Consider the following 26,985-nt stretch of genomic DNA (forward strand, 5'->3'; position numbering starts at 1 on the left):
AATACAGGGTTGCGTGTTAAGGCGCGCGCGCAGCCAAATATTTCGAATTTTCCAATTCAAAGGGAAGAAAGTGAAACAATTTGCTCACATTGCTGCTCGTCGCGGATGATTTAATTGAGTTGTTTGATCATTGAACCGATGCCATTAGCACAAATCAGATGTGTCTCGCAACTCAATTGAATTTCATTTGATTTCAATTTGCTAAATTCATCTAATGGCAATCGACTCACATTTTTATAGGCGCCTTTTAAGCGGAACATGTTGCAGACCTTTGCCGTTTAATGTAATTGTATTAGCTTTTGGGGTCAGTTGCATGACTTTTTTTTTTATATCTGTTTTCAGTTTATGCTCAGCTGGGAAAAAGTCGCGTGACGCTGCCTTTTCATCAATGTGTTTGTTTTTCCGCTATAATTCGTTGTCGCTGTTGTTGTCATTTCTGAAATGCAGTTGCACGCAGCTAAATGCACTTTGATGTTAATTAGCTGATAAACCCTTTTCATTTTCGATAACTAAACAACCTGTTTACTATATATTATTACATTTTAAGACTTGCTATAGACATGATGTTTAGTCAGTTGGTTATTAATGAGCTAAATCACAATCTTAAATAAAACATGATTGAAATATTGTAAATTGTAATTGTAATTGTGTTGTAATACTTTTTAATAATATACAGGGTATCAATGCTTGCATATCTGAAAAACCGCACAAATCGCAAGCGAGCGTCAGCAGCAATTTGCAGCGGAAATGCATTTTGATTTATACTCAAACCGCATAGGTAAATAAATTCTCAGCAACTCTCTCTTCCACACATACATACACACAAATGGGCGCTACTCATTAGACTGTCGACAGCGCAGTCGATAACAAACATCAGCATGTTGCTTTTGACATTGACTTTTGTTATGTATTAAGTGCAGTTTAACGACGCGACGCCGGATAGCGAAGCACAACAAAAGGCTGCATACATGAATAGACACAGATACACACACACACACACACACACACGCACGCTCCCACATACTCTCTCTCTTTCGTTTAGAAATTCGTCTCTTCAATTAGCTTGCATGTAGTAAAGTGGCCTGCAAAAACAAAAACTAGAACAGAAGCATCTGTGGCTTGACCCCGCATTAATTGATATCAAAATTTAAATTAGCAAATCGCTTGAGCAGAATCTACCCCTCAGCCTCTTAATAATATTAATTTAAATTTATTTGCAGCGTTGAGCAACCGTTTGCCAAAATTTGAGCGCGGGAATGGAAATTTTTCAGCTGCCGCAACGTCACTTCCGGCGTCGCGGTCGCAGCGCTGCTAGAGTTCACGCTGTTTGCAGTTCTTCTCATTCCGATCTCGTTCTCTCTCACGCTGTGTACCTCTCTTGAGCAGCTGTTGCTACTACTGTTTATTACGCCTATTTATTGCTCATTTAGCTTTACTCGCTTGCTTATCAATTAATCGCAGCGTCTTCGGCTTCGCTGCAGTGGCATGGGCAGCGACGCGACGCCGCTATCGTTCGGAACATTGCAATTCGCTCGGCTGCCTTCGGCTCGCGCAGCAATTGCTGCTGCTGCTACTGCTGCTGCGCTACTCTTGCTCTTCTTGTTGTAATGGCTATAGTTGTTGCAGTTGTTTAATCAGCTCCATTTTGTGGTCTTTTCGCTAGTACAAAATGTAGTGAGAGAGTGAGGGAGAGCGAGCATAGAATGCCCCGAAAAACGGCCAACCTGTATGTGCCGATGCCATAATCCAATTCAATTCTTACCGTCTCTCAGTGTGCAATTGTGTGCGACTGTGTGTGTGTTTGTGTGCGGGTATATGTTTGTGTGTGTATCGTTGTATTGTATGTGTGTGTGCGCACTTATTCGCCCGATGCTCGTACGGCATTCAGTAATCATTCTGTGCTGTGGGCTGCGGGTTCTGTTCTTCGTATCGGTTCGCCTCGGTTTTGGTTATAAAAGGCGACGATTCCATTTCAGTTTTATGGAGTTGTCATTGAGCTCGCAAGGGATTCGAGTCCTGAATAGTTGCTCTTCAAACTAATCAAAATAAAAGTGAAAGTGTGTTAAATATACCAATAAATAAATTGAGTAAAATAATTTAAAAATATTTTATTGAAAAAATATCGTGATGCATTTCCTAGCCGTTATAGGTAAATAAAAAAAAGTTGTTGTTGTATGTTTTGATAGTTCTAAGTAGATATTTTGCCACTATGCTGGAATGCTGCAATAAGCGAGTGTAATTACATGTGTTTCGCACAGACATTCTTCAGATTTGTTCTACAACAGTTTTGCACTATCAAAAACAATTGCGAATTGTCACGTCTTGTACTTCATATAGTCTGCTTAAAAGCCACCGATCCGTTGCTTTCAGTATAATAAATTGAAATCGATCTTACATTGATAATTAGCTATTCAGGCAAACGTTTATAAATTTGAAAAATACTTTGTTTTATTGGATTGAAGATATTTATGAATTTTTTTATATGTTTTTTTAAGTAGATCAGTTTCCATCGCACATCAGGGGATTTTTGTCCATGTTGCTTTTTTAGCTAATTAACAAAACATAACACATACTCCAAGTTGTTGAGAATCAGATAAAACTGTCGACTCACGCAACTTCTGAAGTACTTCAATACCATGCGTCACTCAGATTTAGAATAAACATAGGTAAACAATTGTCTGTTAGGCAATTTAACAGAATTTTATTATCAATTGCCTAACTGTTCAGCAGGTCGAGCAAAAGCCGTTCAGACATGTTCGATAAGTCAGGCTCTTGAGTCAGCGGCGCCTATAAAATCTGGCAAATAACCGCGCCTTTCCACTGACCACATCACACTCATAAGGTCAATGTAGTCAAACACGAGCTGAACTCAATAGTCGTTAAGATTTTATTGCGAACTGTTGACTGTTAGTTATTTCTCGATCTCTTATCGATCAGCTCTGAAGAGGACCTATATTTTGTCGTGGCTTATCAATATTTTGATTAATGTTGGAGAATCACGAGAGCTCTCTATTAGTTTCATTAGTTTTCTTCACGATCACATCTTTATAAAACTTTTCAAATATTTCCTAATCTCTGCTCAATAATGAGTAGATCAAATTTCGCACAATTCATGTTCAGTGCATGATTGAATTTCTATCACCTTTAGATTAATAGATCCATAGATTCTTCTTTGATATCCCTACTCTGACTCAGCTCTTGTACAATTCTTGTGCAGTTTAATATGAATTCAGGATTAGCTTCTTAGCAGTTTCTAAACAGTTCTCGAGCAATTATTCTTTTGTTTTGGAGTACCTTTCTAAGAGGCTTATATATAGTTTATTATACTATTGATCACGTGTCGATCATTGAAATCTTCGACATTATTTTCAAGTAGTACGTAAATTATTTTCGATTTTTCTATAGCCACTCCTCTCTCAGATTGAGTTCCACAAACCGCTGATAAAGCGTTGCAAATAATAAAACATTTTGATAAGCGCGCCCATTGGGCATGCATAAGCACATATTAAACAATTATTTGGGAATTATAAGTATAAAGTTTTATTGTCGTGCTCGCCCGTGAGACCGATTCGATTCCGATTCCGATTTCGATTTGGACTTGTGACTATAAAAAGTTAATAACAAGACACGCCATGATAACGCAGTAGCGCGCTTGGAGCTTCTGGGTTTTTGTATTAAAGATTAGCAGAGATTTTGCTTCAAGATATAATGGGACAATTATATATACCTGTGTCATATGTTATTAAATGATTATACAACGGCAACGGCCCCAGAGCTGTGCGTCAATTGATTATTTTGCTTTGATAATTGCGAGTGAATCGAGCCACACTTATTTGCCCTGCTCTGTAATGAGCTCCATTCAAGAGGCTTCCTCTCCGATAGCTACAACTCTGATAGCTTAACATTCAAATCAACTCAACTTGAAAAATATCAACTTGAGATAAGACCAGTTTTTCGCATGAAAATGAAAATGAAAATGAAAATGCATTTCGTATATTCGTTTTCCATTTGAAGTGCAACAAAGCGTGTGAAAAGCATCACAATTCGCATGACCCTCAACCCCGGGACAAATATTGATAGTTTAGCTATCAGCTTCCGTTTTACAGAGATTGCTATATACATATATATGTATGTGTTTTTATTCTTGTATGAATATATATAGAGACAATCGCCAATCAGTTGCAATGTACTACTTAAGTTCTTCTGCTGATTTGCGCTTATCAGCTGTTTGTTTATAACTTATAATTGCATTTTGAGTTCTTTGATATGCGTAAAGACCAGGACAGACTACACCAGACCAGACGAGCCCATTGCCATCAATAATGATGGAAAGTTTTCGCATTGCCATCGATCACCGCCAATCATTGTGATAAAATTAATAAAACTCATTCATAAAAGCCAAAATAAAGGAAAGACCAAATTCAGCTGACGTCTTTATTCACAGTTGACAACAAGAAGTTCCGATATATAGATTTATAGATCAATTTGAACCTGTCATTGAAGAACCCAAACTAAATTACTTACAGAGATATAAGGAAACAAGTAAGAAAGCTCTAGTCGAGACTGCTCGACTACGAGATCCTCTGAACCCTTCGAGCAACTGATATTTCAATAATAATTCGCACACACACACGCACACACACACGCATATACAGGCGATTGAGCTTAGGTTGCGCTGCAGTGTTGGCGATATTATGAGAATTTATTTGTGGAATAATTTAATTTCTAGACGTACGATCGTAATGAAACTTTTAGAACGTAATCATGATGTTTAAATGTATGTGCATACCGAAGCTCAAGTCTCTAGTATTTGATATACGACTTTTACAAAGATGAGGGTGAGGGGGTGGATATAAAGGCGGGGGGGGGGGGGGGGGGGGGGTAAATTTTAACAAAAACCGAAATTGTATAAAATACGTCTTAATATATATTTAAAATTTGGACACTCTAGCTATAATGATGTAGGAGATATAATTTTTTAACTGACTTTCGATAAGGTTTTTTATCGATAAAAAAATATCGGAATGAGTTATCGTTTTTTAGTGATAAACTCGATATGCGCGCGATATATACCGACATTTTAAAAAAAAAGTTGAAGTCTCTAGCTCTTATATCTTCTGAGATCGACGCGTTCATACATACGGACGGACGGACAGACAGACAGACGGACAGGGCTAAATCGACTCAGCTCGTCGTGCTGATCAAGAATATATATACTTTGTGGGGTCTGCCACGCCTCCTTCTGCCTGTTACATACATTTCAACAAAACCATTATACCCTGATTTCCCATTTTCAATGGGTTCAGGGTATAAAAACGAATATACTCCTCGTTCTATGAAAGGGCAATAAAGGGCATCAACTAATCAATCTCGTCAACATTTGTAAATTCCAATTTGGTAATCAATCAGAGCTCATATATATAACTTATCAGTTTTCATATATATATATAATTCATTAAATGACTAATATTGATTAATGAATATTTTTAATCATAATGGGGTATATTATATATAGAGAAGTCACCATTTGATCGAGATCAATTTCAAAGTACAACTTTATAGGTGAATAAACATTTTTATATCTTTAATAGGCAATGACTAATATGAATGATAATGCTAATATCATTGAAATGTTCAAGTAGACTAGACTAATTTCATAGTTGAAGTAGTTGCGGACATATTAAATATCAGTTTTTAGCAATGAAACATATTTCAATTAACTTTTGTATTTATTTTTGATGAATGAATAATCGTAATTATAATGATAATGACAATGAGTGCAAAGTAAAATCTGCTATCAGTTTGTCTATCATACGTTCAACACTTTAGTTTCAAGTATTACAATTCATTAATGAGCAGTGCCGATGCATGAGTAATATCATTAATAATCATAATAATAGTGATAATACTTTCGTGCTATCTAAACTCATTTCATAGTTCAGGTAGCTGTAATTAAATATTTTTCCATTGTATTAATGACTAATAAAAATAATAATGAGTTACTACAATTTAAAAATTTCAAGTAAATATCTACAAAATTGATTTTTAGTTTTATCTTGACTTTTTCCTATTCAATTTTCATTCGCTTTATGCGTGGCTATCAGTTTGAACGTATTCACATGACCCGCACTGTATGATAATAATTTGTATATTGGCATTATCGTGCTATCACACAGCGAGCATAAAACTAAGCGCACTCCCGAAAATCGTTTATCAGCGAGCGACTTTGATTGGATAATATAAGAAGTGTAAATACATTTTACAATATATGGAAAATCACCGAGAGGGGCGTCTGGCGTGCAGTGATTAGGCGAAAAATTGGAATAGGCCTTCGCCAAAGCACAAATGGCAAAGCCGATGGCATTTTATCGCAACGCATGCGAAATTCTCTCAATTGTTTTCAGCTGACATGGCCAAAAAAACGCGGCCAAATGCTATAAACAATAACAATAACACTAAGAACAATAATATAAGAGCCAAATCGAGTCAAATGCTGACAGTGCAAATCTTGCATATCTGAGAAACTCACTAAACGTGAACATTGTCGCATGCACACAAACAGACGATATCCCGTTGTCAAATCCGGCCAAGCGCATGTCAGTGTCGTTGCTAAAGTTGACATGTGCATCGCTCTGACACTGACAGGCGTTGAGACGAGGCAATTGTGGCCACGGCTCGGCACTTTAAGTGCCAAGATCGAAAAAGTTTCAGCTGCGAGTACGATGAGCTGAGCATGCTCAACTGGCAGATATCCTTTACTTTGACTTTGACTTTGGCCTTGACAGATCTATACATTACGAAGAATAGGGAATTGATGTGAATGTATATGGTATGCAAGGACGTTGAGTAATGTTTATATACATTTCTTGCTTTTAGTTCCTGAGGCTTGTCGGATCATAAGTGTGAGCTCGAAAGGTACTCAAAACTAAAATAGAGAAAGACGAATATAGAGATGGACCTTCATATGGAGTGAAAGATATAGGCAGAAAAAGTAGATGCAGCTTTGATATGCATATATCTATCTATATTTAACTTTAGCTCTATCAATATAAGCCTTCAATATCTTCTGCCAAACAGTTGCTCTCAGTTGATATACCCACCTCAACTCCAACTCTTATTCTCATAAGGTATACAATATTTATCAAATCAGTTGCATATTTTCGCATTGGCCTCTCTATCTCTCTCTCTCTCTCTCTCTCTCTCTCTCTCTCTCTCTCTCTCTCTCTCTCTCTCTCTCTGTCTCTCTCTCAATCTTTGTCCGTCTCAACTTTCTCGCTCTTCTCTGTTTTGTGCAATTTTTCGCATTGTTTTGGCATCCGCGATGCAATTATCGTTTTGTTGGCAGTTTTGTTCAACACTCCGGGTAATTGTTACGCCACCTCCCCAAGCGTTGGCCCTCCCCTTCCCTGTCCCTGCCCCTGCACAGCCTCCTTTTAACAAGTTTTAATTGCTTTTTCGTTGCATGCGAATGTTAATTACAATTTACCCTATGTTGCATGTGGCTGCCACTATTGCGGCTGTCATTAACTATATCAGTTTGTATCTGGCTTCCGATAGATACTCGCGCTCCTATATCGTTTAAGTATCTAATAATTTGGTTTAGTTGTTGCTGCAATTAAAATATTTATAAATTGTGCTTCAATTCAATGATTGATGGATTAAGTTGTGAAATTAATCTCGCCATATACATACATACACAAAAATACAGTCTGAGGGCTCTTCACTTTATTATCACTCACATAATTATGATTGATGACAGGTCTTAAAGGTGTTCAGCGTTATCAATAGCGGAAATGATTAGGCAATCGAAAGGAGCCGCAAGAGCTAAGCAAGCAGACCAAATGCACTGGCGTTTTAGCTGGTCTAGAACAGCTTGAACTATTGTTGTAAAGATAGGCACACACACATACATGTATATTTACATATATATATAGAGACATTTACTTGCAGTCTCCCACACAATGTGAACCCTGTTATTAAATCACTTTTTTGTTCAAGTTGTTCAATCTTAATCAAATGTTCAGGGCATGATTATGACATTCAAATGTGTGAATGTGCTAGAGCTTGAGGGGTTACCTATTAAAAGTGCAAAATTAGGTATATAGAATTAGCATATCCAGTTCAGTTTGGGCTTAGGAATTTCTATGATACAAAAATGACTTAGACTTTAGTATTTAATTAACAAATGATTGAGCAAAGATCTAGTCATATCTACATGCCTGTTAATAGGCAGAAATTGGTTTCAATCTTTGGCCATTTACCAAATCTTAGACTATAGATGGATAAAGTGTAAACATATACATATATGGTTAAGCTCATGTATTGAAAATGTCTCCCAAACAGTAGAAGAGACAACGAAATCAATTAAAATATAGTTTAGACAAATAACAATTATACTATTAAAATTCGTAAAATTTAAGAACACATAAAGTAAATGAACATAAAATCAAAATATTTGAATGAGTAAAAGAGAACTAAGATCATAGAAATATATGTCATAAAAAGTAAAACTCATAAGAAATATTATAAATAGCTTCAACATCAGGTCCAAGTCGTTAAGTTAATAGAGAAAATTCAACTTGAAGCAGCAGTAAATATTCTTAAATTGCAAAAATACTAAGAAATTATTTCGAAAATAAATTAGAAAGCATATCCAAACGATATAGCCGTTCCCGAACTGACCCATAAAAGAAACGTTTTCCATGCGAAACGTTTTCTGGTTCCAAAATTCATTTGTCTTCAAGATATAATTAGTTTCTGCAATTGGAAACATCAAAATCACATTAGACATGTGCACAATAGCAAATACATAAATCATGGGTAAAAGCTGGCGTACATCGTCTAGAATTTCTAATAGAAAAAAAAAAAATGATTTTCGAATCAGCTGTTGGGCACGTGCTTTACAGCAAAAAAAAAAAAAAAAAAAAAAGAATTGAATATAATATATTGCACAGTTTGCCAAGCCATAAATCCAGAAAAATTATTTTCTTAGCTGCTGTCGTCATTTGGGTGAAAGTATATATATGATATATCCACATATACTATATGGCTCTTTCTATTTTCTTCTAGTGTCAAATGGAAGCATAAATATATTTGAAAGATTTGGCAAATCGTAAATCAGGAGCTTTTCGTTTCTCTATGGCTTTTTACGAGCTGTTTTATTAACCCCTTGATGGCTAAATAAACACTTTGAGAGTTATACGAACGGGTCAAAATGCATCATTAACGGCATATATATCTTAAGAAAGGAAATAAAAAGAAAATAAAAATAGTCTTCAATTCGCACAACCATGAATATCTGGTTGACATATGCTGATGCTTAGCTGCCAGAATGCTTTTAAAAAAATCCACCTCGAGTCAAAAATAACGAAAAAAAAACAACGATTTTGCTTATATTGCAGATTTTTTTTGTTTATTATCGACTAAACCCAGTGTTTGTGGTTAAGTGGGGTAGACTAATTTCTTGAAATCGAATGTCGCAGGCAGAGGAAGTTTCTAAATGCAGAATGTGTGTATATAAAGTATATGAAGTTGTTCAACTCTTGCTCAGTCAGCTCTTGTTCAACATAGTGAGCTGACGTTGCTCAGCCTACGTAGTATAAATAGACTGAGCTAAGTTAGCTCACCGTGTTGAGCAAGGTGATATATATGTCATATTATATGTATGCTATATGGCAACGTCGACTGAGCTAAGTCAGCTCATAATGCAAGAGCTGAGCAACAACTAAATAAGTTTATATGTAATTTTCCTTTAAGCATGGGTACTTATATCTTTGGAAGGTTTTTTTTCATATTGTAAGATTTTTTGTTTTGTTTATCAATTGTATCTGTGATTTTAAGTCCATTAGGTAACTTACCAAGCGCATATAGATCATATCTATAATATAAGAGCTTATAAATGTATATCGGTCATGTATATAAACTATAGTCTTCCTATATAGTGAATTAGGTTAATATAGAAGTACTAGGCATATATAAAAACAAAATATATATTATTATTTTAGATCAACCTAAATAACCATAGAGGTGTGGAAGATCAATATATCTACTTTGGCATGCAGCTGCTCGTTTGCTACCCCACAAATCCTTTATACTTCATTTATATATACATATTTTTGGGCATATTAACTAGTCATCTATTACTTTAAAATCAGTTGATTATGCTTTAAACATAATTTTCGGATAGTAACAGATCTGAAGATATCGAATTTGATTGCTAACTTGTTATGTAGCAAACATAAATGCAGAATCTATATCTATATGATATGCCTGTACGTTTATTTGGTTGTTGTTAATTAGCATTGATTTAGAGATTAGATTAGCACGACAGATTAACACGATAGACCATAAATTGAAATTGTTTACCTTATAGAATCAGCAAAAGCTCTGCATTGCACATCCAAGAAATTTCTTCTAGATTTATGCATTTGGCCTATCTCTACGGCAACTCGGCAATCAGTCAGTCAGCTCTTAGGATATTCAATAGTCAGCCACTTCGAAATCTTATTTATATTGTGCAAGCATTTGCAAATGCAATTAAAATATAATATAATGTCCCAATAAATAATGCACATCTAGTATACATTATGTTTATAGCCGCTGCCGCTGCGGCTGTCGCTGCGTTTGCCTTTGCTGCCGCACGGCGACATCATAAATTCGTGGCATTATTTTTAGCGCTTGTTTGGCCGGCCAAAGTCAAGTGCAAGGTGCCAATCGTTGCCAAAGTGTCGACGTATGTATATCACATTATGTGTAGTCTCTATATAGAGCACTGCTGCTGCCCTTCTTTGCTCATTTAACTTGTCTTTTATGGCACACAATGCACATTCTGTGCCATTTTGATGGCCGGAAAACGTGTTTAGCGGCAAACTTTTATGTCGGTCAAGTTGAAGAGTACCCAGAAAAAATAAATAATTACACATTTTTATATATGTTTATATACACACATGAACATGAACATGAAATGCCTAATAAGGGCGCTTAACTTGTTGCCTAGAGTTGTTCTAGTCTTACACCGCGTATACTTAATGTTTGAGTTTTTCTTTATTGCCTTGCAGCTTGCAGCCTTTTGGCACTCAGCGCCGCCAGCGAATGGGGCTATCCGGATCTGGACAAAAATCAGGATGAGCGTAAGTAGAGCCAATCAAAGTTACATATACGTATAAACTCGTATATCTATGTGCTTGGAGCTATACATAAATTCGAGTTCATTGTTGGACTCATTGAAGCTCGTATTAGTTAATCAACGCGCATTTGCATAGTCGCAGTCGCTCGTGGCTGAGCTGATCACAGTCAAGTATCTCCCATTCCAATGCCCAGTTCTGATAGCTCTACAAATAGCGTTTATCTAAATTGTGCCAAATTGCCGCGCATACAAATTCGAAAACGACAAAGTAAATGAACTTAAAACAAGACACGGAATTTGCTGAATACCAAATTGAGGGCAACTGTAATAGACTAGGGTAGCAGTTATGTGATAAAGATAGCTAGAGTGGAATGTTAAGAAAGATAGAGGGAGAGGGAGAGGGAGAGAGAAAAAGATAGAGAGAGGGATAAAGACAGAGACAGAGAGACAGAGAGAAAGGGAGAGAGAGCGAAATACACTCTCAGAGATAGTGTGAGAGTGGAAGACAGACAGAGAGAGGGAAAAGTTAGAAATATAGAATAGAACGAGAGATGGCTAGAGCTAGAAAGGTAGCTTGAGTGAGAGGGATAGAAGGAGAGATAGAAAAGGAGGTGAAAAATGGAGAGAGACAAGAAGAATGAGGCAGAGTAAAAAGAAAGGATGAGGGAGAGAGAGACAGCGAGAGGCAGCATGAGAGGGAAGAAGTATTAGTAAAAGTAATAGAATGAGATATACAAATATCGGTAAAGAGATGAAGGGATTAAAAATCGTATGTCCAATAACTAAGTAAATATCTCGCGTGATCAAGTTATTCACTGCAATTTTATATAAATACCTCTATATATTAACAATCGCTATTGCTTAGCCATCAGCCAATCATGTTATATGTTTATTTCTCTTTATTTATACGCTTACTTATAAATAACATTTATTGATATATGTATTTATAGCATTTCCCAAGTGGGGCGGTCTTTGTGACACTGGCAGAAAACAGAGTCCCATAAATTTGCATGTGAAGGGTGCGCTGAAAGGCGAGTTCAGTCCACTCAAGTTTGAGAACTACGACGAGCATCAGGGCGCACTGCAAATGGTCAACAATGGTCACTCAAGTGAGTAGATGCCGTGATCCGCCGTAATAAATAGAAATTTAGCATTACTAAATTCCATTTGATTTGCAGTTCAACTCTCGGGCTTTGCTCACGATCTGACGCTGAGCGGTGGAGGCCTGACCAGCGACTTTGTGGTGGAGCAAATTCATATGCATTGGTGGTCAGAGCACACCATAAACGACATACGCTATCCCCTGGAGGTGCACATTGTGCATCGGAACAAGATCTATCCCAACATGAGCATGGCAGCCAACTTCAAGGATGGCATCACGGTGATCGGCGTGCTCTATCATGTGTCCAATACGCCCAACGAGGCCATTGGCAGCATCATCAAGAGCCTGGACAATGTGAAGAAATACGATCAGATGAATGTGCCCACCCTGGTGGCCGATAGCCTGGCCGTGGACGATCTGGTGCCCAGTGTGGACACATATTTCACCTATGCCGGCTCGCTGACCACGCCCACCTGTGCAGAGGCCGTCACCTGGATCGTGCTGACCGACACGCACCCAGTGACACTGGATCAGGTGAATCAGTTCAAGGAGATCGAGTACAAACAGGACAAACAGCTCCACAACAACTATCGCGAGCTGCAGAGCGAGAACAATCGTGCTGTGGTGCTGGTGCAGCAGCTGCAGCAGCGCGACTCAGCGGGCAGGATGTCCGGGCTGAGCTTAGGCCTAATGCTGCTGCTGGGCGCGGCAGTGCGACAATTTCAGCTGTAACTTTTGACGGGCGGCAGCTAGAGAGCTACACCAAAGACAAATCCAAACCAGAGAGCAACGACATACCAGACACACAGAAACTATACTCATTATTTGAAGGCAGGATTCAAATAAATCCAGATGAAATTTCAACTAGTCAATTGATGTGACATTCAAAGCATGTGCCTTAAATTTAAACTTTTTTTTTTTTTTTTTTTTTTTTTTTTTTTTTTTTTTTTTGTAAAAATTTTTATATTTTATTAACAAGCTTACTGCTACCATAATGGCAACTTAATCTAGTTCTACATTAAAAATAATAACAAAAAGATCTAGACTTAGATTATATATTTATGTGTTAATTTTTAATATTACTTTAACATTACTATTTATATTATATTAATATAGTTTTGTTTAGTGAAATATTTTTCTTTTATATTTAATTATGTTATCACTCTTTTGGGCAAGTCCGTTGGGTGGCACTTCTTGAGTCGTCTCTTCCTCGGCTTGGCAGTTAGCCGTCTGGCTAGTACGTTGCTGTGGCTGTCAAGGCGTTCTATATACCTTGCGGAACGTGATTGTAGGACATCTCCCACCTTTGGAACCTTTAGATCCTTTTCGATGTCTCGAGTCCTCATGTACCATGGGGCATCGCAGATTCGCCTCAGGATCTTTGCTTGGGCGACTCTAATTTTTTCCAAGTTTGATTTGGATGCAATGCCGTATATTTCTAGGGCGTATTTCCAGATCGGGCTTAGGATGCTTTTGTATATCGTAGTTTTACTATATAGCGACAGCTTGTTTTTTGGAGCAAGAAGCCATGCCATTTTTCTGGATTTTGCCATTATTGACTGCCGTACCATGGTTGTATGGGCCTTAAAGTTTAGCTTCCTGTCCAGTAAAACTCCAAGGTACTTGTATGAGCTCTTTTGTGGGATTCTGGAGCCAAGCATGGTGATGCCGCTGCAAGACAAAGTTCGTGTGGTAAACGTGACATTTACGCACTTGCTGGTGTTGATGCCTATGTTCCATTTTCTGGTCCATCCTTCAAAGCTATTTACATACTGCTGCAGGGATTCCGTGGCTATGTTGATGCTAGGACTTCTGGTCAAAACTGCAGTGTCATCTGCATAGGTTGCTATCAGGACGTGTTCCTCATCTAGTCCAGTAACTACATTTGTGGTTGGCATGTCAGCTGTGTATAGGTTGTATAGCGTGGGTCCAAGCACGCTACCCTGTGGGACACCTGCGCAAACTGAGCGAAATTTAAACTACCTATAACTATATGCTATCTATATATATAAATAAATAAATGTTTTATAAGCACTCCAGTCTGCGTTCTTCTCTGGGTTCTGTGGTCAACGCTGCGTATGCTTAGCCTGAAAGCGTTCCGCTTTGCTCAAAGTTCAAAAGTGCGAACTTTACAACATTATTTGTTGCAATTTTGCTTTAATAATTGCCATATAAATACCAGCGAATCTAACATCTAATTATAGTTAGTGAGCACATAGTATGTATATTATCATCTGGTTTATATTCATTGCCCATTTGTGATTCTCTGAGTGCGGCACGAGTTGGTCAAGTTTATGGCTTTAGTGCTGTTGTCCATAGGCACGCGATAAAAGAAATTCACCTGATAAGCATTTGACCACAGTCAACTGACCAATCAGATCCAATGATATCAGTAATGGATAGTTATTATCGGTTACTCTATATAGGGTACCAAAATAGTATAGGTATATGACTGCAATGCAGTCTGATTCATTTCAAAGTGCTGATTAAATATTCTTGTTGATTTTTATTCACCAATTAACGTGGTCAACTTTATGGAACCCAATATTTAGCTATTTGTCCAGTTAAATAAGATTTCTACTATTTATAGGCTCTAAAAGAATTTACCTACATACATAAATATATACATATAAATGTATGTGAGGGGAATTATAAATAAATTTTTTTTTCTATAAATTTTAAAATTTGATTGGAAATCTGTTTTAAGCTTTAACTAATGAGTGGGCCTCTCTGATAGTATATACATTTTTATTTTTGCTTCTATTTAAATTTCATTCCGGTTATAATTTTCTGTAAATTGAAATCAAGCAGTAGATGAAGCTATGGAGTGGTCAAGCAACTACTTGACATATAGATGGCGCTACTTAATCTAGCTCCCTAAAAGCATGCAACACTTTTTGTCCACGCATATAAAGCAGCAAAAGAATTCTTCTAACGAGTTGGTATTTGAAGAGATGTATAAATAAATTCAATCCTCAGATTTTGGCGTTGCAGGCCTTTTAAAATATTTATCTATATATTTTGTTATTTGTTAGCCTACCATAAAAAAGTAAATTTTATAAGATTTATACATATTTCTCATTGTGAATAACTAAAATTTGCTTCGATGTAAAAAAAAAAAATATTTAAGTGATGTGTGTTCGAAATACTTTAATGGTTATTTTAGATTTTATTTACTGAAACATATGTATAATGCGCTTAAAGTCCGTAATCCTTTTTTTCATACTCGTAATTTGTCATATTTTCTACTGATTATATACATATGTTATGTTCCGCCTTCTGCCACCATCCATTAATAGCTGGCAAATAGAAACTAGCCTCATTTAAATTGAGATCTCTTTGAATTGAAAAGGGCATAGGATTTTGCCTGAAGGCTTAGCCACTTAATTGATATAAAATGCGAATGAATCAATCACACGATAATTCCATATATATTTATATACATACATAAATTTCGTGACTGACACGATGTCTATGAAATCAATTTGAATTCATTCATTAATTTCTTGCTGCCTCAACGCGACGCGACGCGACTCGATTCGTTTTGGGGGACTTAGCATAAATGTTTTGGGGCATAAATGTTTAGAGACGGCGTTTTGGCTGGCGTTTTAGGCATTTTGTGTGATTTGTCAATGCAGCGTAAAGAGTATAATTAATCTGGAATCGTTTTGAGGCCAATAATCAAATGTGCATTAGTCACTCGAGCACCTAATCGGACTCTAGTTGGACGCATGCCTATGCCTACGGCTACGACGCGTCGTATGCGTATGCGTATAATCCCCAGCCACGTCGTATTACCTCAGCAAACAAAGGCCAATGTCAAAATCTGACAGTGTGAAGCGTTAGCTACACAATAAATTAATAAATTTAAAAAAATATATATAAGAAAGAAGAAGCAGAGCTTGTTACGAAAATTTTAAATTTATACCGCGCCTGCTGCATTCACTTTTTATATATATTTTATCAAGACGATGTGTTATATTTTGGACTAAATTTATTTTTTTCAGATAAACTCAGCTCTTGATTTAAGATTTGCGAAATGCGCTTAGCTCCAAATAAATGCAAATCTCTTCGGTTTCACATTACGAACGGAAGTCGATCGGAGATAGTTTTAAAATGTATTTTTTTGAGTATAGAGGGTATATAGGGTATATATTTTAAAGTGATTCTCCTAAGTTAAAGCAATAAAATGGCTGTAAAAACAGATGGAAGAGTAGAGATGTGATAAGAATAATCTATATACTTGATTGTGAAATAAATCGTATATTATCATATTTTAACTTGGGCTTGTATACATAATTAATTAAAATGCCCACCAAATTGCTGTAAAGTCTGCCTAGGTATCTTCTAGCCGGATATTGCTCTACTAGAGCACTCTTACTAATTTTTGCATATTTATTAAATGTGTAGCAAACGATTTCCCCTTCCAATACGCCACTTTGCTTTGGGTCATGCCTCTACGGCAGATGGCGTGAGAAAGTGTGAAACCTGTTTGCTCAGCTCCGGTTGGACACAGTTTGTAGATCTGTAGATCAGTGGATCTGTAGCTAGCTGGGCTGTAACTGCATTAGACACTTGCATAAGTTGACCCATTTAATGCTTGGCTTAGTACTGGGGCGCAACCTTGGCTAAGAGTGCAGCGTGGGACGAATATAACTCCCTTATCATAATTGGATTACATATAAATTAGTGGGCTGCACATTTATTTACCATAACTGTCGAGCCTAATTAGATAATGCCCGTTATGACAACTCATTTCCGCTTAGCCCGAAACTAAACTGAATTAAACGGAGACTAAACGGAGACCGAACTGAAAACGAGAGCTTTCGATTTGACAAAGTGATTTACCTTCACTTTTATGTATCGCAACTGCTTAATAGATGAATTTGGATTATACATGTATAGCTATCTATATATATTTACGATATGTATGCGGGCATTTGTATCAATTTGGCGCATTTAAAATTGACAAATTTAATATGTGTTTCGATATAGCTGCACACAACAAAAAACTAGACCTTGACGTTATCTTTACAGCACGCGAAAACGCAGGCTTCGCCGTCTCCCAAAATCCAAAGCCCCATACCCATTCCATTTGCATTTGCATTCACATTCACGCATTGGCATTTTGGCCTCTCACGCTTGCAGCTGGTATAGATGGCTCGATTGGATAGATCGATTGTAACTAAGCGATTGTAGCCTCGTCGCTATCCATCGTAATATTTGCATGACAAATGCCTACGTCATTCAACTCCAATGCAAATAATTCCAACGCATTGCAAATTTTTATTATTTTTCTTAGCATTTATGATTTGTTTAACACCTTTTGTTTCCCTTTGACTTTAATAGATTTATGATTTTGTCTTTGCCATAATTAAATAAAATTAATAAAAAATTTTGGCAAAATATTTGCCCTATAGCGTGTTCTTTTGTTTGCTGAAGTTTTGGACACGCTCTAAATATAAAACAATGGATTGTAAAAAAAATAAATAAATAAAAAAGAGCTAAATATGTTTTTAGAGACGCGTATGTATGTATGTATAAATATATATACTAAATTGCAAACCTTTAAATATAACAAGAGCCAAAAAAATGAAAGTCTTGAATACCTATTTTTTATCGGAATATGATCAGAATATTTTATTTTTTAAAGCACGTATGAAACTCATTCTAACTTCTATAAATATATTTAGAATATATTTATGCTAGATTTGTTCTTTATAAACTTAACTAAGCTTTTATTGCTATGTATAGTAAATTAATTTTTCTTCTAGAAAAAAAAGTCGAAGACAACAAGTTTCAAAATATTTCGTCATCAATTTTAAAAGTCTAGTAAATTGGTTTCGCTAAAAAAAAAAAATAAATGGCTAAAAGTAAAAAAGTAAAAGTAATCTAATGTGAACATTGTCTCAAAATTTGTATTCAAAATTATTTTATGAGGATATAATTTGTATTTATCGTTCATTTTTATTTTGTCAAATGAATGCTCTAACGGCATTTAGACATTTAGATATTTGGATAGTATGTATTTGTTACGTATGCTTGCCAAGTTGCTTTCTGTAGTGTTCTTTTAGACAAGGGCCATTGCCACTGACAATAATAGGTGACAATTAACTTAATTACTTACTAGCATAGCCCGAGAATACTTAAATTTATGAGAAAATATAGCTTTTGTTGCTCGTCAATGGACAGGCCATATAACTGATGAGTTTATTTGTACTGCTAGCCACTACGGCTAGAATATCTGAATTTCTCTAGTTTATATCTCCAGTAGCAACAAAATTCATTCAGTGAGAAGAACGAAAGGCAAGACCGATCATTGCATAAATTAAATATAATTTATTCACTAAGAGAACAATAGGAAAAAATAATAAAATGTGAGCTATAATAAGAAAACATGTTTCTAAGCAGAATTTCTAAAAATTTAAGTAACATGAATTTAATTGAATAATATAAAATACTAAACAATTTTTCGTTGTAGTCTAAATTAAGCCCCACTAAGCTGCGGTTCACTAGTTCATATTGAATCTTATCTTGCAAGCTTTAGCCCTACTACTTCTGTTTTAAATATGGCCCTATGATATTTGACGATATTGAAAATGCGTAGCCCCTGCAGCTCCATTCATATGATGCCATGTCAAACTAGGGTAAGGTAAAAGGGTAAAGTCAACAAACAACTTTATTTCGTCCATTGTCAGAGCGAGCTCCACTTGATTTGTTGGCCCAAAACAATGGACTGTCTTGAGGCGTAACAAAAAGTCCCAACTGCCAGCTGCCACTTGCCACCCAAACGCCCCACTAGCTGCCTCTCGCTCACTCGCGCACACACGCACACACATGCCATCTCCCTTTGTTTGCTGTTTGCATATGAAATGTTGTTGACTGTTGCAACTATAACCCTTTTTTATTTTTTTTTTTTTGGTATTGTTATACCCTGAACCCATTGAAAATGGGAAATCAGGGTATAATGGTTTTGTTAAAATGTATGTAACAGGCAGAAGGAGGCGTGGCAGACCCCACAAAGTATATATATTCTTGATCAGGGCGACGAGCTGAGTCGATTTAGCCCTGTCCGTCTGTCTGTCTGTCCGTCCGTCCGTCCGTCCGTCCGTCCGTCCGTCCGTCCGTCCGTCCGTATGTTTGAACGCGTCGATTTCAGAAGATATAAGAGCTAGAGACTTCAACTTTTTTTTAAAATGTCCGTAAAAACAGCGCGCATATCGAGTTTTTCACTAAAAAACGATAACTCATTCCGATAGTTTTTTATCGATAAAAAACCTTATCGAAGATCACTTAAATAATTATATCTCTTACATCTTTCAAGCTAGAGTCTCCAAATTTAAAATGTATATTAATATGTATTTTAGACAATTTCGGTTTTTGTTAAAATTTACCCCCCACCCCTAAATCCACCCCCTCACCCTCATCTTTGTAAAAGTCGTATATCAAATACTAGAGACTTGTGCTTCGGTATGCACATACATTTAAACATCATGATTACGTTCTGTAAGTTTCATTACGATCGTACGTCTAGAAATTAAATTATTCAACAAATAAGTTCTCATAATATTGCCAACACTGCAGCGCAACCCAAGAGCAATAGGTTATAAATTTATAACTCCTACATTTTTAGAGCTATAGTCTCCAAATTTTAAAAGTATATTCCAATGCATTTTATACAATTTCGGTTTTTGTTATATTTTGGATACCGGCTCCAAATTCACCAGAATCCCCAGTGAAGGTCAGATTCTAGTATAGCTAATTGTGAATGATTTGATTTGATGTTTTCTTTTAAATGCCAAATATTCAATAGAATATGTAGATCATATGCTGAAACTTTCATTAAATTCGGTTTAGTCAATCGACGTTAAAAAATAACAAAATGTTTGGCCAATTAACAAACGCACGTGCTGCAGCAACAGCAGTTTTCCAATACGTGTGCACACATACATTCAAACATCTTCTAGCACATTCTTTGAATCACATCAGCAGTTAGTTTCGTTTAGTTCTGCTAGATGGCGTTGCATCAGTGAATCTATTTCAGCTTTGACATTGCAAATGAGAACAGAGGAGTGGCGTCATGGTAGAGGGCGCGGCGCTCGATCGCGAGGTCCCCGGTTCAAATCCTGCTGGGCGTATTGTAGTTTTCTTTTAATTGCTTCAAAACTTTTATATATTTGTGATTAAATTTCTCTTATATTTTTTCAAAAATCGAAATTGAAATTTTAACATTTTTATTAGTTTGGTTGTTCTTGCACATTCTTAAAGTCACATCAGCAGTTAGTTTGACTTAGATTTGGTAGATGGCGCTGTAGCACTGAATCTATTTAGTTTTGACATTGAAAATTAAAACAGAAGGGTGGCGTCAAGGTAGAAAGCGCGGCGCTTGATCACGTCTCGGGCTCAAACCCGGAGCGTGTCGGAATTATCTCTTTTAATTGTTTCAAAATTTTTATTTATTTAATTAAATGAGTTTTCTATTTAATTTATATTTTTAAATACATCGAAATTGAAATTTGAACCATACTAAATGTGCTTTTCTATTATTTTGGTTCAGGGTAGTATCTAGTCGAGCACTCTCGACTAGAGTTTTCTTACTTGTTTTCTTTTTACTTTTTTATTGTGACTGCCGTTGCTGCTGTTTCATTATTTGTTTCCGATTATAAACTTGTTGGCGCGCTGCGTGGCCGCGTATAAAAGGCGTTGCCAGCGCTTGACCCATCATCACAGCCACTTGACCCACAGCCAGCTAGAGAGCAGCCAGAGCCACAGCGTGTGAAACTAACTAAGTCCCAAGCAGCAGCATGAAGATATTTGTGGTGCGTTTTCAATGGATATAACTGGACATTTAAAAATATATATACATATCAGATATGCATATCATATGTATATATATATCATGGATTATCAGTGCTAAAACCCAACTTCTTCTCTCCCCTTTAGACCATTCTTGTGGCCGCCTTGGCCTTGGCCCGTGCCGACATCAGCCTCACGCAGCAGGGCTACAACTACCGCCAGCAGCAGCAGCAACAGCAGCAGCAGCAACAGCAACAGCCAACTGTTGTCGCGCATTTGCTCAACCAGCAGCTGCAGCAGCAACAGTCGCAGCAGTCGCACTCATCGCACCCAGTGCTGCCGCCGCTAGCCGTGCCACTGCCGTATCTGCCACCTGTGGGCCAGCAGTATCACTCGCAGCCTCAGCGTCTGGCCGCTCCCTTTCCCATGCCCGCCAACTTCCCGGTGAACTTCCAGACGGCGCCGCTGCAGCAGACGCGTCGCTCGCGTCCACGCGTTCGCATTCCCAAGAAGCCAATCGTCACCAAGAACTTCTTCATTCACACGGCGCCCGAGGAGTCTGACGACGAGATTCAGGATGAGCTGCAGCAGCTGAACCAGCAGCCACGCAACCACTACAACGTGCTCTTCGTGAAGACGCCCGCCCAGACGAATCGCGCGGCTGCCCTGAATCTGGCCAAGAGCCTAAAGCAGGAGAAAACGGTGGTCTATGTCCTGGCCAAGAAGACAACGGCCGCCGATCTGCAGGACGCCATTGCCGAGGCGCCACAGCACATCAACAAGCCTGAGGTGTTCTTCATCAAGTACCGCACTCCGGAGGAGGCGCTCAATGCCCAGCGCCAGATCCAGACCCAATACGATGCTCTGGGCGGCAGCTCCACCATCACCGACGAGGGCTTGGCGCCAATCACCTCTGTCGTTGGCTCCCTGGACCCACCCGAAGAGGAGGAGGAGGAGCAGCAGCAGCAGCAGCAGCAACAGCAATCCAACGACATCAGTGGCAGCGCCAACCTGAGTGGCCCCATCAATGGCAACCACATTGGCAACGGGCCAATCAACAATCACTATCTGCCCTCGAATCAGTACTAAAGTATCTACATTGCTCACCCCTAGCGAATCTTAGTTAGTTCGTCCACATCCCCGTTGAACTCTCGCATTTTATTGTTGTCTAAGTTTATAAGTGAATTTATAGTTGTTTAAGCACATCCTGTAACCAATCCGTATTAAAAATTTATTATTAAAAAAAAAGAATTAACTGACTGACATTTATATATCTTAAATTTATAGAACAAAATCTGATAATTATTATATATATCATTAATAATCGAAGTGTGTAGAGTGACTGGAAATCAGCTATGCGTAGGGCTTATTATAGTCAGACTTCTCTCAAGAGCTATCGTATATTTTTATGCTTTCATTCATTTCATTCTTCTCTTAATTATTCACGACTCTTAACGTATCTCGATAAAACTCAATATATTAAAGGAAAAGATATATCGTAATCGTATAATATATGTGAGATAATCATATCAGTCTACTCTACAAAGCCTCTTCAACTTGAATTGGATTTTAATGTAAGAGCAGCTATATAGTGAGTAGTAGAAGAAGATAGTTTAAAATATTATTATTATTATTATTTCGGATTCATTCATATATCTGCTCTAACTATCTAGAATAGAATAGAATTAAATGTGTGTGTGGTCTTTCGTCAGTCGACATCGTCAGATTTATTATAAGACATTCTTAGACTAAGCCGGGATTTCATTTGACATCTCCATCTCTGTAGAGACTGTGAATCTTTCCCTATTATGCCTTGATCAATGACAATGTGATTTAGTTCTCCAAGCTGCCAGCTCCTCAGTTCCTGCCGCTGCCGCCGCCTCATGCAGACTGAGATGGGTGCGTATGAAGTCGTGATAGTAGGCAATGCTGGCGCTGGCATCCGGCTTGCCTCTGGCGCAGGGCATGCCCCAATTGACCAGGGCGACGAGCTTGCCATTGTGCACCAGGGGGCCACCCGAATCGCCGTGACAGGCGCCACGCCCCTTGTCGTTGTAGGTGCAGACGTGGCCAATGTCCACATGGCTGCTGTTGCCATGCGCCTGGCGGCACTCCTCGAAGGGCACATACTCCACCTCCAGGCGTTGCAGCTTGGCGGGCACCTCCCCGCCCAGCGACAGGGTGCCCCAGCCAGTGAGCAGGAGCCGATCGCCTGGCATCAGCGGCTCGTGGCTCAGCTCCACAGGCTGCGTGGCATTGTCGAAGACAATCGATTCATTCAGATGCAGCAGCGCAATGTCGTTGCGATACTTGCGTGGCTCGTAGTCGCAGTGCTCGAGGATTCTGTCCACATAGTAGTACCGGGACACGTTCTTCTTCAGGTCCTGGGTGCCTGCGAGCACTCGGTAGGCTTCGGGCGTTTTGCCATGGATGCAGTGTGCCGCAGTCAAGATCCAACGTTCCTCAATGATGGCGCCGCCACACGAGTGCTGCCCGCTCGTCGCGCCCTGGAGTGAGATTTGATATGGTGCCATGCCCTCAGGCGCATCCTCGCCGCCCACAATGCGCTCCCTGGTGAACTGAGGCGGATAGAGCAACTGCTCCTCCAACCGCACACCAGCTACGAGTAAATTCACTAAGAGCAGCGGCAAAAGCATTGCAAATGGTGTGTGGCATGCAACAGGTTGTCGCTTTTATGGCTTCTTCAAGTTCAGCTTTGGCATGCACGTCACGTAAGCCCTAGATTTCCCAGAGGGGAACGCATTAAGCAGCTCTGTGCTGATAAGCCAACAACTGCTCACGCTGCGAGCACGAGGCCGAATAGAGTCAGCTCTGCTTTGATTGCCGCCACTCGAAGGGATTTCCTATAATCTAGAGATAGTAATTTAAAGAGTGTCAACCTTGGTGCTTGGGTTGCTATTTTGAGTCAGTTGACATATAGAATAGCTGAAGGTTTCATGTGTCATTGTCATGTAGATTTTATAAGTACTCCAAGTGTATTTTAAATGTGAAAAGGAAGATGCTATAACCACATAAGTTTGCTCATATAAGTTCATTTGGGGACCTTTATCATAAGGACGCTATAAGCAGAGTCACTATAACCAGATTGTACTGTAGCTGTTTCTTGAAGTAGTATTAGTAGGTATTAGTGTAGTATATGTTTTATGAAGATCTTCATAGCTTTTCTTAGCTACAAAATACTTATGTTGTTTAGAATTTACAGAAATTCTCTAACTAAAGTTTCTTTGAACTTTGACCGTAATCAATAATTAGTTGACAGCGAAAAATGATTAATTTTAATGTGCAGGAAAATACCATGAAAGCGCTGGTATAATCTCTTAAGTCGGGTCTCTTGAAACTTGTTGATCAGCATTATCATCAAGGAAGCTTATTTAGTCGGGTCTGTTTTCCAGCTCTCGATTTTTAATGCGTAGCTCGATGATATCAATTGTTGTCGATAAGGTTCCTTTCTGATAGTTTCGTCAAGTACAAGCGGCTCATGGTAGATCCCTTCAAATCGATTTCACAAAATGCACTGCTTTTTGTCGTGAGACTTGTCAGTCGAGGAATGCACTTAACCCATAATATTCTGGACTGTCATATTGACTCAACATTTCGACTGATGTACCAATTTCGTCTTGCAGCTAAAAATTTAATTATTTAGATGAATTTCACATGGGAAAGATCTCTTAATTCGAATATCTCTGAATACCTTAATATTACAACAAATATTTACTGGGGACATACCTAACTTCTCTTCAATCTGAGCACAATCAAAATTATTATTAAGTAATAGCAATTACTCTTCAAGAATTGAATTCTAATCAAAGTCTTTTTTTTTGGCACCTCTTGATAAATATATTTTTATTGTTTATTAGAAATTGGATGATAACTACTTAGTAGGCTTATCAGGCAATGATTGCCTAACAGCTGCCGACTTGGCTAAGAATAGACAACGAATTGACTCATTCGACGATCAGCCATGCGCCGCCAATTTCAATTTTATGACTAAGAAATTGGGAATTTCCACAAGCTATTCCTTTTCAACTGTCCCAGCAAACAGGTTCATAAAGTGATAAAGACTAATGGGCATCTTTATAGGTTCATAATTTGTTCATAAATATTTTTATATTGTTGCGATATATGCGTGATAAAATTTACAGTGTTTGGACCTATGGTCTATAGTCTTGTGGTTATATGTGTAGGTATATACATCTTTGTTCGGTTTGGCTGCTATTCGCCTGTTGGCTTTGTTCGACATGCTTCTGACGTCTTCGCCTACTCCTTCTAATGGGATTTGCCCAGCTCAGTCATTGACTTCTTAATCCAGTCTAGGTAATAGGCCACCGAGGCGTACACATCCGGGTAGCCCAGAGCACAGGCCTCACCCCAGTTGACCACGCCCACCAGCGTTTGATTCGCATCGACGAGGGGACCACCTGAGTCGCCATGGCAGGATCCTTCGCCCTCCTTGGTGTAGCTGCAGATGTGGCCATCGCCCACCCAGCTGGCATTGCGCACCTGTGTCCTGCACCTGGCGCGCTCCAAATAGGACAGATCGATCTTCTGCAGCTTGGTTACATAACGTCCCCAGGCGCGGGTGCTGCCCCAGCCGCTTAGGGTGACCTTATCGCCCGTCTTCAAGCTCTGCCTGCTGGCCAATTGGATGGGCTGTGTGCGATTGTTGAAGACAATGGGCGTGGCTGTGTGTATAAGGGCGATGTCGTTGTGGTACATTGGCTTGTCGTGGCTGCTGTGCTTCGCGGCCGCATCCACCAGATGCTCAGCGCCGGGCTTTGTATAGTCATTGGTGCCAGTCACGATCTTCAGGTACTGAATGGGCCACTCCAGGCAATGGGCAGCTGTTAGTATCCAATGCTGTCCAATGATGCTGCCACCGCAGACATGCTCGCCGAAGGTACTCATGATGGAGACCTGGTAGGGGGCCCAGCCCTCGGGTGCATCGGTGCCACCCACAATGCGCGTCTCGGGTCGCACCACGTCCAGATCCAGCTGACGGCTCAGCTTGCGGGCCAACCTCACGTGGCGTGCGAATCCACACTGGGCAAAGATCAGCAATGCGCTGACCAAGATGAGGAACTTCATTTTCAAACTGTGTTTGGCTTTGCGTTACGCGACTTTCAATTTCGAATTGTGAAGATTCAGCTGTCTGGATTTCCTTTTATAGTCGGCTACCTGTTGCCCTTATCGGCGGGCAGCTTTCTTTGAATTCGCGAATCGTTCTGATAAGAGACTCAGCCGCGATTCCTAGTAAGTTCCGTAAGTGACATTACCATAGCCAACATGCTGATAAGCGTGAAATTTGAAATTCTCGCTAGGCGGAAAAGTACCTCCAATCAGTCGGTTGACTGACAGCGAATCGACAACAAATTACTCATACGCCGCGTTAGCGAACTTTGATCGACAGCCAATCGCTGTCGCGCACACGTCTAGCGCGTCATCGATAGACGCCACCTCCGGAACTCTCCATTTCACAGTAGACAATAAAAATCAATAATAATATGTATTTAGTCTTAAATATTCCTAAATCACTGCCCACTCGAATGCAAAGCAATCGGGCGAAAGCTGATACACTACTCCAAAAGATTGGAGTACACCTTATATTGGTTTTCTAGTGCTACCCTATATATCGATATCTATTTATATATTCCCTATATATCTAAAAATCCTTCCCTTCTTAAATAACACTCCTTCATTGCCATAAAAAAAAAATATGAAATTCGCAGAATATACATATTCTGCCAATTTTGATCGATAAATAAATAACATTTCTCATGGAAAAAAAAAAATATTTTTTAATGTTTAATGGACTTTGTCAGGAAATATCATAGTATAAGACTATATTTAATGATTCTTTTAAAAGAATACCCCGTCTTCAATATAAATGTCAAAACGATAACTTACTGTGGAATCCGGTTATAACGACTCCGCTAATAGCATC

General features: G+C 38.5%; 4 protein-coding genes across 4 annotated transcripts; 2 read left to right on the forward strand and 2 right to left on the reverse strand.

The window, feature by feature from the left end:
• The first annotated feature begins 1,882 nt into the window (after positions 1-1,882).
• Positions 1,883-13,057, forward strand: CAH7 (Carbonic anhydrase 7). The gene is made up of 4 exons (XM_089256277.1): positions 1,883-2,149; positions 11,058-11,129; positions 12,076-12,234; positions 12,304-13,057. Exons 1-4 carry the CDS (start codon positions 2,128-2,130, stop codon positions 12,957-12,959), a joined length of 909 nt encoding a protein of 302 aa, XP_089112403.1. The 5' UTR covers positions 1,883-2,127; the 3' UTR covers positions 12,960-13,057.
• A 7,610-nt stretch (positions 13,058-20,667) lies between these two features.
• TwdlW (TweedleW) lies at positions 20,668-22,274 on the forward strand. The gene is made up of 2 exons (XM_018111898.2): positions 20,668-21,046; positions 21,171-22,274. Exons 1-2 carry the CDS (start codon positions 21,032-21,034, stop codon positions 22,110-22,112), a joined length of 957 nt encoding a protein of 318 aa, XP_017967387.1. The 5' UTR covers positions 20,668-21,031; the 3' UTR covers positions 22,113-22,274.
• A 395-nt stretch (positions 22,275-22,669) lies between these two features.
• Positions 22,670-23,757, reverse strand: LOC108658996 (chymotrypsin-2). Its single transcript, XM_018111702.3, has one exon. It carries the CDS (start codon positions 23,678-23,680, stop codon positions 22,841-22,843), a length of 840 nt encoding a protein of 279 aa, XP_017967191.1. The 5' UTR covers positions 23,681-23,757; the 3' UTR covers positions 22,670-22,840.
• A 1,375-nt stretch (positions 23,758-25,132) lies between these two features.
• Positions 25,133-26,429, reverse strand: LOC108658997 (chymotrypsin-1). The gene has a single exon (XM_018111703.3). The coding sequence runs from the start codon at positions 26,127-26,129 to the stop codon at positions 25,311-25,313; it is 819 nt and encodes a 272-aa protein (XP_017967192.1). The 5' UTR covers positions 26,130-26,429; the 3' UTR covers positions 25,133-25,310.
• Between the last annotated feature and the right edge of the window lie 556 nt (positions 26,430-26,985).

The sequence above is a fragment of the Drosophila navojoa genome, chromosome 2, assembly GCF_054131105.1.
Source record: "Drosophila navojoa isolate 15081-1374.11 chromosome 2, UAZ_NAV_1.0, whole genome shotgun sequence".
NCBI classification, from domain to species: Eukaryota; Metazoa; Arthropoda; class Insecta; order Diptera; family Drosophilidae; genus Drosophila; species Drosophila navojoa.

What these genes read in the sequence shown, in the direction of transcription:
- LOC108658996 (XM_018111702.3), bottom strand. Translation starts at nt 23,680, where the DNA reads ATGCTTTTGCCGCTGCTCTTAGTGAATTTACTCGTAGCTGGTGTGCGG.
- LOC108658997 (XM_018111703.3), bottom strand. Translation starts at nt 26,129, where the DNA reads ATGAAGTTCCTCATCTTGGTCAGCGCATTGCTGATCTTTGCCCAGTGT.
- CAH7 (XM_089256277.1), top strand. Translation starts at nt 2,128, where the DNA reads ATGCATTTCCTAGCCGTTATAG. An exon ending in GGACAAAAATCAGGATGAGC is followed by an intron (nt 11,130 to 12,075) that starts GTAAGTAGAGCC and finishes ATGTATTTATAG; the next exon opens with CATTTCCCAAGTGGGGCGGT. An exon ending in GGTCAACAATGGTCACTCAA is followed by an intron (nt 12,235 to 12,303) that starts GTGAGTAGATGC and finishes TTTGATTTGCAG; the next exon opens with TTCAACTCTCGGGCTTTGCT.